This window comes from Pelmatolapia mariae, linkage group LG9 (assembly GCF_036321145.2).
Source record: "Pelmatolapia mariae isolate MD_Pm_ZW linkage group LG9, Pm_UMD_F_2, whole genome shotgun sequence".
In the NCBI taxonomy this organism is placed as follows: domain Eukaryota; kingdom Metazoa; phylum Chordata; class Actinopteri; order Cichliformes; family Cichlidae; genus Pelmatolapia; species Pelmatolapia mariae.
In genome coordinates this window covers 4,054,205-4,067,559 of record NC_086235.1, presented here as the reverse complement: position 1 = coordinate 4,067,559, position 13,355 = coordinate 4,054,205, and the positions used below count along the sequence as shown (strand labels likewise).

The 13,355-nt window shown below is 40.8% G+C and overlaps 1 protein-coding gene across 1 annotated transcript in view; it reads right to left on the bottom strand.

The window, feature by feature from the left end:
- Positions 1-13,355, bottom strand: part of LOC134634810 (sodium channel protein type 5 subunit alpha-like) — a 172,257-nt gene that overhangs the window by 11,981 nt on the left and 146,921 nt on the right. The window contains exons 23-27 of the mRNA XM_065471659.1: positions 11,523-11,798; positions 5,739-5,792; positions 5,207-5,348; positions 4,891-4,991; positions 897-1,167 (exon numbers count right to left, since the gene is read on the bottom strand). Of these exons, the coding sequence (XP_065327731.1) occupies positions 897-1,167; positions 4,891-4,991; positions 5,207-5,348; positions 5,739-5,792; positions 11,523-11,798 (844 nt within the window). The remainder of the gene's footprint in view (positions 1-896; positions 1,168-4,890; positions 4,992-5,206; positions 5,349-5,738; positions 5,793-11,522; positions 11,799-13,355) is intronic.

Below are 13,355 nucleotides of genomic sequence, written 5' to 3'. Positions count from 1 at the left end.
AAAAGGATTTTAAACTAAGTTTAGAACAAAAGAAGAACTTTAAAATACTGCCTCACAGTTTCAGTATTGTAGTTTAATCACCAGCAGTTATAAAAAAAAAACCCTTAAGAAAACATTTTAGTTTCCTAGAAACCATTTCCTTAAAGTTAGCAGGTGTTTAATTGTGAGTAAAAGACATTTTCTAGTAAGAGCAGCATGGTTTGGCTACGATGAATGAGCAGCTCTTTGTTGAGTAATGTCAGAGGTATGTGAAATGTCTCCTTAATTCAAAACTTCTTAGAAAAAAAATCTTAGAAGTTGATTCGTCAAAAGTGTGACAGATTTTAGTCACTTTATTTTAGAGGAAACTTTGCAAATCAGTCCTTCTGCTGCACCTCATTTAAAATAAAGTTGTCTTTATTTTGCTCCAGTTGGAGATCCTTAACTTTAAACCTTACCAATATCTAAACACGTAATAAAAAAATCACCTGCTGTACAGTTGGTGGAAACTGTCCATAGAGACCAAAACCATGTTTTTTGTACCATGCTGTTAACTTACTTTTTAACGCTGTGAATCTGGGCATTTTCATAAAATAAAGCCTGCCTCAAGAGGCCATTATTGGAACTGCAACTATTGTGTTTCAATAGATCAACACAATGTACGACTTTCTAGGAAGCTTTGGTTTATACTTTGATTTATGTCTGTGTCTGTGTTTGAAATACTCTGCACTTACATGACACTGCTCTTTTTTTCTTTTTGTTATTAAAATGAACTGAGTGTGCCTGTGCTTAGGAAACACTGCAGATTTTGTGTGAAACGAACCCCACCTGTGAGCACTGTTTATGGATTTGGGGACCATCTGCTTTTTGCCCCGTTTAGTAAATCTGGCTCAAAATCTTTTTGAAGCCGAACTCACCCACGATGGAGAGAATGACCACCACGAAGTCGAAGATGTTCCAGCCAACGGTGAAGAAGTAGCAACGCAGCGCCATGATCTTGATCAGGCACTCAGCAGTGAAGATAATGATGAAGGCCAGGTTGATGTTGTTCAGGATTTTCTCCATCTGAGGAGGCTGCTCATCCGTCTCCACCATCATGGTGATCATGTTGAAGAGGATCAGCACCATGATGATGATGTCGAATGCTTGCTTCCCAACCAGGTCGAAGAAGAAGCCCTGCAGAGCGTTCTAAGAAGGAAGAAGGTTCGGTTTAGCCGATAAACCCCCATTAGTGTTTCTGTCTTTGCTAAGCCATGTCAGGTTGTTTATAAGCCAGTCATTAAAGACGGATATATAGATATTTTTGCCACTTAATTCAACAACTTTCTGTCCAGATGAGAATAATCTGTTCTCTAATTTGAGACTTTAACTTCAATCTGGCACTTTCACGCGCCGAGCTTCTTTAATATCTTGCACAGGGTTGTGACAGACATTCATGCAAGGGACACCTTAGCCTTCAGTCACACTAAAACAGGAAAAACTGGTAGCTGGAGAGTGATTGTATTCACTTTTTGGTTGCCCAAAAGTTTAGAGTTCTGAGAGGTTGCAGAAGTGAGAGGCAACCTGACTGGGATCCCTCTCAAAGAGCTCGGCGAAGGTTTGCAATTAATTGCCATCTTCTCAACATGACATCCAGTCTGGCATGGTGACTCAGTCAGAGAGAGTGTGTGCCAGTGAGGTGAACATGAGGTCCGAAGGTTTGTCGCAGGTAATTTACTGCAAATGATGCTAAATGTAACAGCAAAAAGCACATCTTATTTTCATCTTATACTGCCACGTTTGTCTTTTTTGCAGGTTTGTTGTACTTGTTAAGTTAATATTTTATTTCCATTTGATTTTCTTATTCTTTACTAGCTGCTTTGTTCTCTCCCTTATAGAGACATTTAACTCTAACGAATTCTTGAGAATCTCTTTTCTAATTGAGTAATTCTACTTTGGTGATTCTATTCTGTCTATTGTATTCTGAGGTAATATTGAGTTATTCTGCTTTAATAAGTTATCGTGTTATTCTGTTATTAGATGCTTTTCTTGCTGCTATAACAGGAAAGTGACCATTTAATTATTCAGTTTTAAGAAGAATAATGAACTTTGAGAGGACATGGAACCTGCGGGCTGATTAATGATGCTGAGACGCTCCTGTAAGCTGAACCTGGACTGAAAAAGACCTTCAGACGAGGTGTGTTTTTAGATCTGAAGACTGTTGGAGAGGGTCGATGACCCGATCTGGAGGGGGAGAGTTCAAGTGTCTCAGAGCGTGGTTCTTGGGACTGCTGACAGCTGCTGCTCAGCTGATGTAAATAAAACAGCCTGAGATTTAAAAGTGCACCAGCTCAGACAGATACTCAGGGGGACGCCCATATTTGTGCTTATGTGTATCATGTATGTTTTTGAAACAAATCCTAAACATGACTTATTGTTCTTATTGTGTTTACATGCACCAATAAGGAGTCTAAGACCTTTCTACACTTACATTTCTACATAAGCAAAGGACTGAAGGAATCTCTGTACGTGTGCATGGTTGGGGCGTGAGAACGTGGAGAATTTGTCATCCGTCGCCTTCTTTACTTTGATGTTAGTAAACAGCTGGAGCGTGACACAGCAGCAGGATTCATGCAGTTCTGCTGTAATGTGAGCAATGATGACCTTTGTGCAGGATAAACATCAAGACTGCCTGGATGGCCATCCTGCTGACAGATAACTGTCAGGCAGACATTAGATATATTAGCTCACTGCATAGTTTTATATTTTTATCTTTATGCTTCTCAGGCAAGTTACAAGGAACTCCACTATATGAATTTTATAAATATGTCAGAAGAAAATGTTTTAAAACTTGAATGTTCCTCCCTGGGTGAATCTTAGTTAAAATTAATTAGAAGTTTACAAAATAGAAGTTTTTAGATTGTGTTTTAAACTCAACATTTCAACAGCTGTTGAGCACCGGCCACGGTTTAGCTAATGATTAGTGATTAAAGAGAAAACCTTGACAAAAACACTTGATTTTATGTTGTTCAATTTCCACACAAATTTCCACAAAAACTCTTTCTTTTCCTAGAAATGTCAGAGGTTAGATGTATAATACAAACATAATTACTGCATAGTTTGGTACTGATTACTTGAAATGCAAAGTGTGGTTGTGGCTACATTTATTATGCACCCACTAACGTAGCAGTCAACTGAAAAAAAAAGGCTCATAAACTATCAGTTTCCTAGAAAGGCTCATCTAAATTCTTGGAGCAGTAGAAGCTGATCTTCAGGTGAATTTTGAGGTACATACAGAGGTATACTATAGGTGTATATCGTAACATCTGTTATCAGGTATAAAGGGCATGTTGTGCGTCACTGTGAAGTACACTCATATTAATGATCCAGGTCTTTTTAAGTAAACAGATTCTTCGGTGAGGTGCTGCTCTGTTTTCTGATATGCTGGTAAGTCACACATTCCTCTGAAGGCCAGTCGATAAACTGAAGATGGCATACATGTCTTACTACAGCTACATCTGTCATACACTTTCCCAACAACGCTTCCTGCACGTTTCAGATGTTCACAGGACGTAATCTCTAATCTATTGAACAGTTGGGTTCATATGTTGTTTGGACAGTGGCACAATTTTTCTAATTTTGCTTCTGTACAAAAAAACAACTATGATGTGATCCAAGTTCAGATTTTCATTTTTTTAATACTTGGATGAAACTCCTTTGCATTTAATGACAGCCTGAAGTCTAGAAACTGTGACCATCACCAGAAGCTGTGTTTCCTCCACTAAGACGCTCTGCCAGGCCTTTACTGCAGCACCATCAGTTGCTGCTTGTTTGTGGGTCTTAACTGGACGAACAGTGTCTCGAGTTGAGATCAGGAGACTGACTTTGCCATTTAAGAAGATCCCATTTCTGATTTCTCCTCAATTTCTCTTATCTTGAGAAACTGTTGGGTTACTTTTTGCCGTTTTTTTCCTCTTCCCATCATTCTGGGACAAATTCATCTTCGGTCTTTAGATTTTTTTTCTTTCTCTCTTGTCTCTTTCAGATGTTTTCTGTCGAAGCCTAATCAGACCTTGCTGAGTGTAACCAGTGGTTTGCACCTTTTGTTATGTTTGTTTTGTTGTTGTTTTTTAGTGAAGACTTTGATAATGGCTCTCGTACCTTCTTTAGAGTTTTCGTGATTCGGTTAGATGTTGTCAAATTGTTTTTCTTAACTAAGGAAAGGATTCTGTGATCATCCACTTCTCTTGTCCTTTAGGGCGTTTTGGCACTGCTGAGCTGGTCAGTGCATTCATCATTTTTAAGAATGCAGCAGACTGTTTGTTGAGCAACTTTGTCTTTCCAGCCTAACGATGGCCTCCCTCACTTCCATCGACATCTTTCCTGGCCTGATATTTAAATTTAAAGTGAAAAGCTATAAAATACAAACTTAGCGCTTTGATACTTCACTGGCCACGGGACTGCTGGTCAGTCAATTATCCAGTTAATTCAGACTGTGTGTGAAAATGTCTGTAATTCCTAAACAGTTAAAGCAACACTTTTGTTAAACCCCTCAAATTAAAGCTGAAAGAATCCACTGTGGTGGTGTACAGAGGAAAAGTGAAATCTAATAGCTTATGAACCTAACTATTGTTTTTGCAGCCAAATATTAATTGAAAAATAAAAAAGCAGAAGTGGCCAAAATTAATTTTAGATCATCATTGGAATGATTACATATATATTTAAAGGTAGTTTCCTCCATTCGGCTTCGACTTGATAATAAAAAACGCTTCTGTTCTCACAAAGTTAACTTTAACATACTTAATAAACTGTTAATTAAAACTGAGTGTTCAAAATCTGTTTGAATAGAAACAATACCAATGAAACCATTTCTAGACGTATCATGTAGAACTGAATCAGTGTTTTTAAGGTGGACGTGCTGTGTGTCAGTACCATCGGTCTGGGAATGGGCTTCTGAGGTTTTTTGGAGCCGAGTTTCTTCATGGCGTTGTAATACTTCTTCTGCTCCTCGGTCATGAAGATGTCCTGTCCTCCTAAGTAAACAAACCAAGCAACACCTATGTTATTTTATAAGACTTAAGGTTGCCATCTAATGTTCTTACAAAGTCAGCATTTTGTGAACCTGCAAACCTGTTAATATATATTCAGACGCTTTTGCTTTGATTTAAAATGTGAAGCTGTAGAAAGTAAACGTGCGTTTCCTGTGCCATTTGCTTCACATGTGTGACGCTGGTGTCAGCTGTGGTACTTATCTTTCTCTTCTGCTGGTTGAAGTTGTCGATGATGACACCAATGAACAGGTTGAGGGTGAAGAAGGAGCCGAAGATGATGAAGATGACAAAGTACAGGTACATGTACAGATTGATCTCCTTGATAGGCTGCTCCTCCACCTGTTCAGGGAACACACGGATCTGTTTCTGACTTTCAGTTTGACTTCATTCAATGTTTTTTCCACCTTTCATCCTCTTCACATCTGACATTTTAAAGACATTATCAGTTATTAACATGACATCATATCAATCTGTCTAAATTTCTTTTTCATTGAACTTTAATTTGACCCTTTTTTGTTTCCAGTCCTAATCGAGCGCCAACATCCACAGAAGAAAACTAAAGCTGACGCTGACGTGGCGAAACCTGCAGTTCCTCTAATGTCCAGAGGAGGCGCTAAAAGTGAGTCAGTCCTCGTAAGTCCCATGCTGAACTCATTTTGAATCTTACTCTATTCAGATGGTGAAAAGATTCAGAATCACGTGCACATTCAAAATGTTGTCGTTACTCACAGCTCTCGAGTCCACCGCTGCGAACATGATATCCATCCAGCCTTTGAACGTTGCCTTGAAAACAAACAAAATCACAGAAATGAGTTAACTGTTGTCACTTTAACCTTACCAACTGTAGCGAGACAGAACCAGTGATTTCTTTAGTGTAGGCAGATGTACAACTTTCCCACTCCATAAGAGACAATTATTCAATTCATTTTCATGCAAACCTGTGATCGAAGGATCATAAGTACAAATTTTATTCAGTTTTTGAGGACAGAAGGCTGATACCCACTGACCCGATGTATGTATGTTTGCTTGTGAAAGACTTTAAGATGTCGAGACTTAAAAGTCCGAGATGACTCTCCGGGAGAGGCAAGAATAACAGCTGAACACTCAGGACTGAAACATGTTCATTTACATCAGGGGTGCCGAACTCCAGGCCTCGAGGGCCGGTGTCCTGCAGGTTTTAGATCCCACCCTGGGTCAACACACCTGAATCAAATGATTAGTTCATTACCAGGCCTCTGTAGAAGTGGAGGTAATTTAGCCATTTAAATCAGCTGTGTTGGATCAAAACTTGCAGGACACCGGCCCTCAAGGTCTGGAGTTCGACACCTGTGCTTTACATGAACCTGACGTGAAGGGAAGACACCCAGTGATTGTCCTCGCTTTATGATCCAAAAGGAATGAGTGGTGGGAATCTGCGGCAGATGTTAGTGCATGTGCAAAATCAGGGAAGGGGGTGTCGGGGGTGTTTGGTCTCTTCAGCTGTAGAAAGCTGCATCTTTGATTTGGGATTTCAGGTTGAGCCGTTTGCACTGACTTCATGTTTTCAGTTTAGTAAAATCACAATTCGCAACACCTGCAGGCTACATTAGGCTACACTCAATGCTAATGTGCTAAACGGGCCGCCTGCTTTAAGCAGCCATTAGCTGCACAGACTGCAGCTTTAAATAAAATCTCTTCTCTGCTTTTCAGATGCTTATCAATAGAAAAGAGAGAAAAAAAATCACAGCTCCTGTTTTTTCTGTTTCTGGGGATGTCAAGCGAGTTTCTCTGTTCCCACGTCACCAAGGCGACGTTGTGCAAATTTCCTCCACTCAAGAGAATAACTGAACAAAAAGGGTCTTGAAGCAAACCTCCTGCTTTAGCAGAAAATTAGCAGAGAGCAGGACTGATGCTGCGTTTTTCTCAATGAAGGATCAACAGGTCCATTTAGGGACTTCCGTCCTCGCCGAGAGAGGATGTGAGATGGAGGGAACAGAGAAGAAAGAAGGGAAACGGGATACTTTGGTCTGAGTGGGCACCTGCTGTCTGTCACATTTAGACCTGAAATCAGCTTGTCACCACGGGTTACCACCTGTTGTTATTATGGGCTGTCAGTGAGAAGGGTTCACGCTGTAAAAGGATGTTGAAAAGTCAGCGATGACATTTCCTGGTGGCTGCTGAACGTTGTTTTGAATCTGAATGAGACTGTGTGGTGTTTGAAGCGCAGTGCTGAGTCTCCATAGCTGAGCTGCTCTGTCATAAACAACGCCCGGTCAGAAGTAAATCCCACCACTGACAGCCAGCTGCGTAACACAGTCATCTTAAATTATCTTTTTAAGTGGTCACTCCGTCTTTGATCCTAGTCGGGTGCCCGAACCACCTCAACTGGATCCGTCAGATGTGGAGGAGCAGGCGCTACTCAAATGACTGAGCTCCTCACCCTGTGTCTAAGGGAGTGCCCAGCCACAGTTAGAAGGAGAGTCCTTTTTGGCCCTGGTATCTGTAACCTCTCTCTTTTGGTCACCACCCAGAGCTCGTGACTGTAGGTGAGGAAGCAACATAGATTGACCGGTAAATGGAGAGCTTCATTTTTACGCTCAGCTCTCTCTTCATCACAACAGATCGGTACGGCGTCCGCATCACTGCAGACGGTCATCGACCTATCAATTAGGGTGTCCTGGAACCACGTGCACTTATGAACACCATTACACTCGAACAAGCTGATCGCCCCCAGCAGCTAAATCTTGTGAAAGTAAGCTTGTCTTTTGTGGGATGAGTGCTGTTGGGTTATCTCCACAGTGACTTTGATGAGAAGCAGCACCTTCACTGACATCACGAGGAAGCGGTGTCGACCCATTTTCTTGGGAAGGTGATGGGGTGAAGTGACACTTTTCAGCTGTGCTAACTTGAAGAGGATTTTTCTGTTAATCAGGTAGATTTTTAACAGGAGACCATTAAAAATCATACATATCGTATAATATTATTTATTGATGATTAACTGAGGGAACACACAGGATTCAGAATCTCAGTATGGTGTCTGCATCACTTTTTGCAGCGTGGAGATATTTCCAGATGCTAATAGAAGGTTTGCCCCCACCAACTGTTGCCGCGCCGACCAGCCAAACACAGAGATGTGCTGAGCAACTGGTTGCCAAGGCGACCGTACTCTGGCAACTCTTAAGTTCTGGGAGGCTGACGGTGAAAGCAGCAGCACACCGTTCCACAACTTTTTTTTATGGTCCTTTCTCCTCCTCCTCTGTGATATCCACCACATTTCCCTCGACTCCAACCTCTCCGTCCTTTTATCTCCATCTTCACCTTCTCTTTCACTGCTGTTTGAGTTTAATATTTCTAATTCTACGTGCACTTTTCCTCCCTCCATCTCTGCATTTCTCTCCCACTTGGCTGAAGTCGCTCTAAAAATAAAAGCCTCTCAGACGCTGATTGATTGGAGGCTCTCAGGACTCCCGTGGTGGGCGTCAGAGAGCGAGAACGAAGGAAAAAGGAGTGAAGTAAAGACAGAGAGAGAGAGAGAAGAAAATGAAGGTTTGCAGGGAAGGTGATGGAGAGATGTAAAGGACGGAGGGAGGAAATGGAGTTGTAGTTGCAGTATTTTGCCCTGTCCGTGTTGTGTTGAATAACAGAAGATGGAGAGACAGAAAGGAGGGACAGGCAAAGAAAGAAATGGAAAAGCAGAAAAGGAAAAGAGAGCGAAAGGACGAAGAGCAAGAAACTCATCGTAAATTCTTTTATATCACCATGTGAAGTTTGTCGTTCTAACTCTGATGCTCCAGGCAGGCATGCCACTCCCAGTCTCTTTGTATCCTGAATATAATAACTATAAAGGCTTTTCATTTCATATCTCATTATGTACCTGCGTTTGACTTTTAGTTACATGTGCAGTAAATCTTACAGCGTTGTTGAAAAGCTGGAGTAACAGCAACAGAACATCATTTTTATCTAATTATGAAAACAAGCAAGTGACACGCAGCCGCAGACAGTTAACCCAGTGGTTTTCATGCTTAAACTGAACTAGGAGACATATTTCATCAAATCAAATCTGTGCTGTATTTGACTCAAACGTGCGTCTCTGACATGTGGGCCAAATGATTTGCTCCACCACAAATCTCTGCAGCCTCCAAATATGGACTTTTTTTGCCTTAAAAAAGTGGAAAATATTTATTGTGTCTAAACAATGAATTTGCAACAGTTGTTTAAATGTTTAGTGGAAAAGATCATCAGAATTTTTTTTACATTTGGAAGATGTTTCTGGACAGACCGTTTCCACTCCCGAGGCGTAACACCCTGATGATTTATCACGTTCCGCAGCGTTCCCGAGGAAGGCGAAAGGCAGCCTTCGGCGTTCTTATGGTACGTGCCAGGTTATGGGTGAAATACAGTCAAATGACGCTCCCGCGGTAAAACACGCTTCAGCCATGTATTGCAGCCCTAACCCCAACCTTTTTCCTAACCTTAACCAGCACTTAACGTGAAATAGTGTTGTCCAAAGCGATTAGAGGAAAATGAACTGACATGTGTGGATTGATTCCAAACAATTCTCATGTTTCCTCATTTTTCCGATGTCGTCATTTAGGAAGGTGTTGGTTGCCCAGAAGCGTAACATGTTGACGATTTGTCACCTAGCGTAAAATATTACGCCTCGGGAGTGAGAACGTGTTGTTCTGGAGCTAATAAAGACTGGGGAAGTTGAGGAACTGGAGAGAGAGTGGGGTAATGAAAATATGTAACTAAATTTGGGAATGTATACAGTAACCTCTGCTGTTTTTATTGTATTTTATTTTATATATTTTTATTATTTTTTTTAATTATAATTTTTTTTAATTTGTTTTTGTTTTTTGAGTGTCTTTTGTTTTTATTGCTTTCTTACGGCCATATGTTCAAGATGTTTAAAGTGTTTGATGTTTATGAAACCAAAATTCAATAAATATATGTTTACAAAAAAAGAATTCATTCAATGGTTTTCCAGCGATCATGTTTACAGACAGAGTGAGGCGCGTGCATGAAAACGCTGCCAAAAACAAAACCTGTTCGTTGGAAATAACTAATCAAAATCTGTGACTCTAAATAAATTCATGTCTGGAAACACAGATGAAGATTAACGGCTGTGACTGACCGTGAGAGGTATTATTTTTTTAATAATAACCTCCCAACAGATTTTCAATTATTTTTCCCATCAGTACCTCTCAGTTATTCACGGCTTATGTGTTACTTATTCAAATTGCAGTTTGTGTACCTGCCACTTACTGTAGGCAATGTGAGGTTTAAAACTGCTCTCATAAATGACAGAGAGGACAGAAGGCTGTGGAACGACAGCAACGTTAACAGGACAAAGAGAGGCAGGGAGAGTGGACAAGTGGAAAAGACAAAAGCAAGAGCAATGAAGAACAGGTGTGGGAGGAAAATTAAGTCTAAGGCGACAAATTGATGAAACGAAAAGACGAGATCAAGAGAGAGAGGGACGGGAGCAGCGGAAAAGTCAATCCTCCTACGGCATGTGGAGGAGACTCTCAGCTTTAATTTGTTTTGAAGGAGAGGATTTTTCACTTTGTGCCTCAATTTCTTCACTCAAACCTCTTTGTTTCCCTCAAAGCTTCACACAGGCGCCGCAATGACAGAATTTTGTTCTTCGTTTTCATCTGCCGCTCTGCCTCGTGATCCTGTTTCAGTGTGTGTGTGCTAGTGATTGTTTCGCACAGCTGCACTGAGATCTGTAGGGGGTAGGGCTTCCCAGGGAACGCTTCTATACGTATTCAAACAGGACATATAAAAAGAGAAAAAGAACCGCGGCTGGCGTGGCGAGTCTGAAAACATCCTACACATTTCCTGTCGTGTCACTCTCTCCAGGTCTCTGGGTCTGAATGCATTTTTTGAAAACACAAAGTAGGCAAGGAAAGCTGCGACCCACGCCATAAATAAAGCACTGGGGGTGCTTTTAGGTGTCTAATAACAACTTAAAAGTGACCTTTATGAAAGGTCACATAATGAATCATGACTCACTGTGCAGCAAAACCCCAAGCTGGCATCTCTCTTTGCCAACTGTGAAAATGGCTTTTAAAAAAAGTGCTCCAACTTTTTCTCTCTACAGAGCACAGAAGCACAGGCAGCGGTGGGAAATGTGGGAAACTTCCATTCTGGCCTCATTATGCACGACATGATAAGTTTATTTGTCTGTGCATATTCACCGTGCATCATAATTATCTGGCTACCTTATTAAATTCATGCAAACGTGAAAATGTTGGCCAAAGAGCCGCTACTAGAAGCTTTCTTTTATTTAACTAACCAGGATCTGTGTGTGCATCTGTATCTTTTATACCGCCAGGATAACGTTAGTAAAAGAGAGAACCTTGGCACACGTTTGACCAGTAAAAACTGAAAATAAATCTTTCTTGGAAACCAAAGAAATCTGTCTGCTCAGAGAGATTTTTTAAAAGTACAAATTTGAAAAGCCAAAAACAAAAAAAGTGGAGATCATAAAAGTCTCTGATTCCAATAAGTAAACACAAAGTATCTTACCACTTGTAGCAGGGCCAGGTATCCGGCACCCACGTTGTCAAAGTTGACCTTGACTTTGCTCCAGTAGTGCGTAGAGGTGTCGTTGTAGGTATCGCACTGCGACTTATTGTTGATTGCAGAAGCGTCGTAGACTTGGCCCGTGCTGTTGACGCAGCGGCCAAACTTCCCGGCAAAAAGGTTGACGCCCATGATGCTGAAGATGAGCCAGAAGATGAGACAGACCAGCAGCACGTTCATGATGGAGGGAATCGCGCCGATCAGAGCGTTGACCACCACCTGCACGGAAACCAGCATTCACACGTACAGACAAACCATTTACATGTGGCCTCTAGTTAAATGTTAAGGCTTCAGTGTGTTGCTGATCAGGTGGCGGCGGAGCAAACCAAAATCAACATGCTCAAACAGATGGATGAATGAGTTTCAATGAACCCAGAAACTGATCAGAGACCAGAGTTAGACCAGACAACATCAGTGTTTCCAACACTGAATGACCACCTGACCAACACATTCATTTTAACAACACAGCACGCCATGCAGTTGGATGATAGACAGTATAAAAGATGGACATGTAAACTGTGAGTCACCCATTGGTTTATAAAGTCCTGTTTTGAACCCTCAAGATGAGCATTGGCATTTTAAAACTGGTGACAAGTGATTGGTGTATCTGACTGTGAAAGTGTATAATCCTCCTTTGTGACACTTTTCATGGACCAAAATGTACAAAACCGACTTCATTTTTTACCCAATATGACTACAGATGAGCGACCAAGCCTATAAACTCATCAGGAAAGTGTTTATTTGCTTCACTTTGTAGACTCGGGGGCTACGTCCATCTTCTTTATTGTCTTTCAGTCGGATATGACAGAGGAAAAAAGTGACAGTTTAAATTCGACGTTGGGTCGAGGAAAGGCTGCAGAGTTGTAAATCACTACGGTAACCGTTGGTTGCTTTGATAAAACATATTTCGTGACCAGCTGGTGAGTTGTTGCTTGCTGTTGCTAAGTGAAATTGGTCAGAAAGAGGTATACAGTGCTCTTCTTGGTCTTCTATGTGGAAGATCCTGACTTGCTGAAACTAACAAATGTACCACAAAGTGAGACCGTTCACCTTTGAAGGCAAATGATCATCACTTTGCAGTAAAGCTGGCATTTTTCATGATTGTGCAACCGATTTCATACAGTAACAGCCAGCAACTTCCAGCAACCACTCCCCAAACAGTCTGAGAATTATCATTTTTCACAAGCAACCTGATGCTGACAGCAGATCGCCAGCCTGTGAAACTGAGGCAGCATCCAACTCATATGGGAGAGAACACAGTTTCTAAATACATACAGTATTTAATTAATGTGACATTATTTTACTAGTTAATCAAATGTTTGTGTTTTTAATTGTATGTCTTCATTTTTTTCAAGAAACTGACATTTTTCAACACTTAAAAATGTGAATTTCTTGAGTAGATTCATCCGACATGTTTATGTTGATTTACACTCTGGAATTATTTGCTAGCATTCCTTTACAACCTTAAAATCCCAACTTCTTTAAGTTCCATTTAAGTGTGACATTGAACGTCCTAATTCATTTTGGAGTTTTTAAATCAGACAGTGGATCTATACGTAATGTGCACAGAGGTTTATGTGACGCAAACCCGACTTGAAGGTACTTGAAGTTTGTTTTATTTAAGGGTTGCATACAGATACTATGCAGTTCAGTGCAGGTTAAAGTGGTTAGTATGCAGTGTTCTGACAAAGATTACAGTGATGCAGTATCGGGCTGCTTACATCTAGGGTTCTGTTACTAGGTTACATCAAATCTAGCAGACATTAATTTATATTT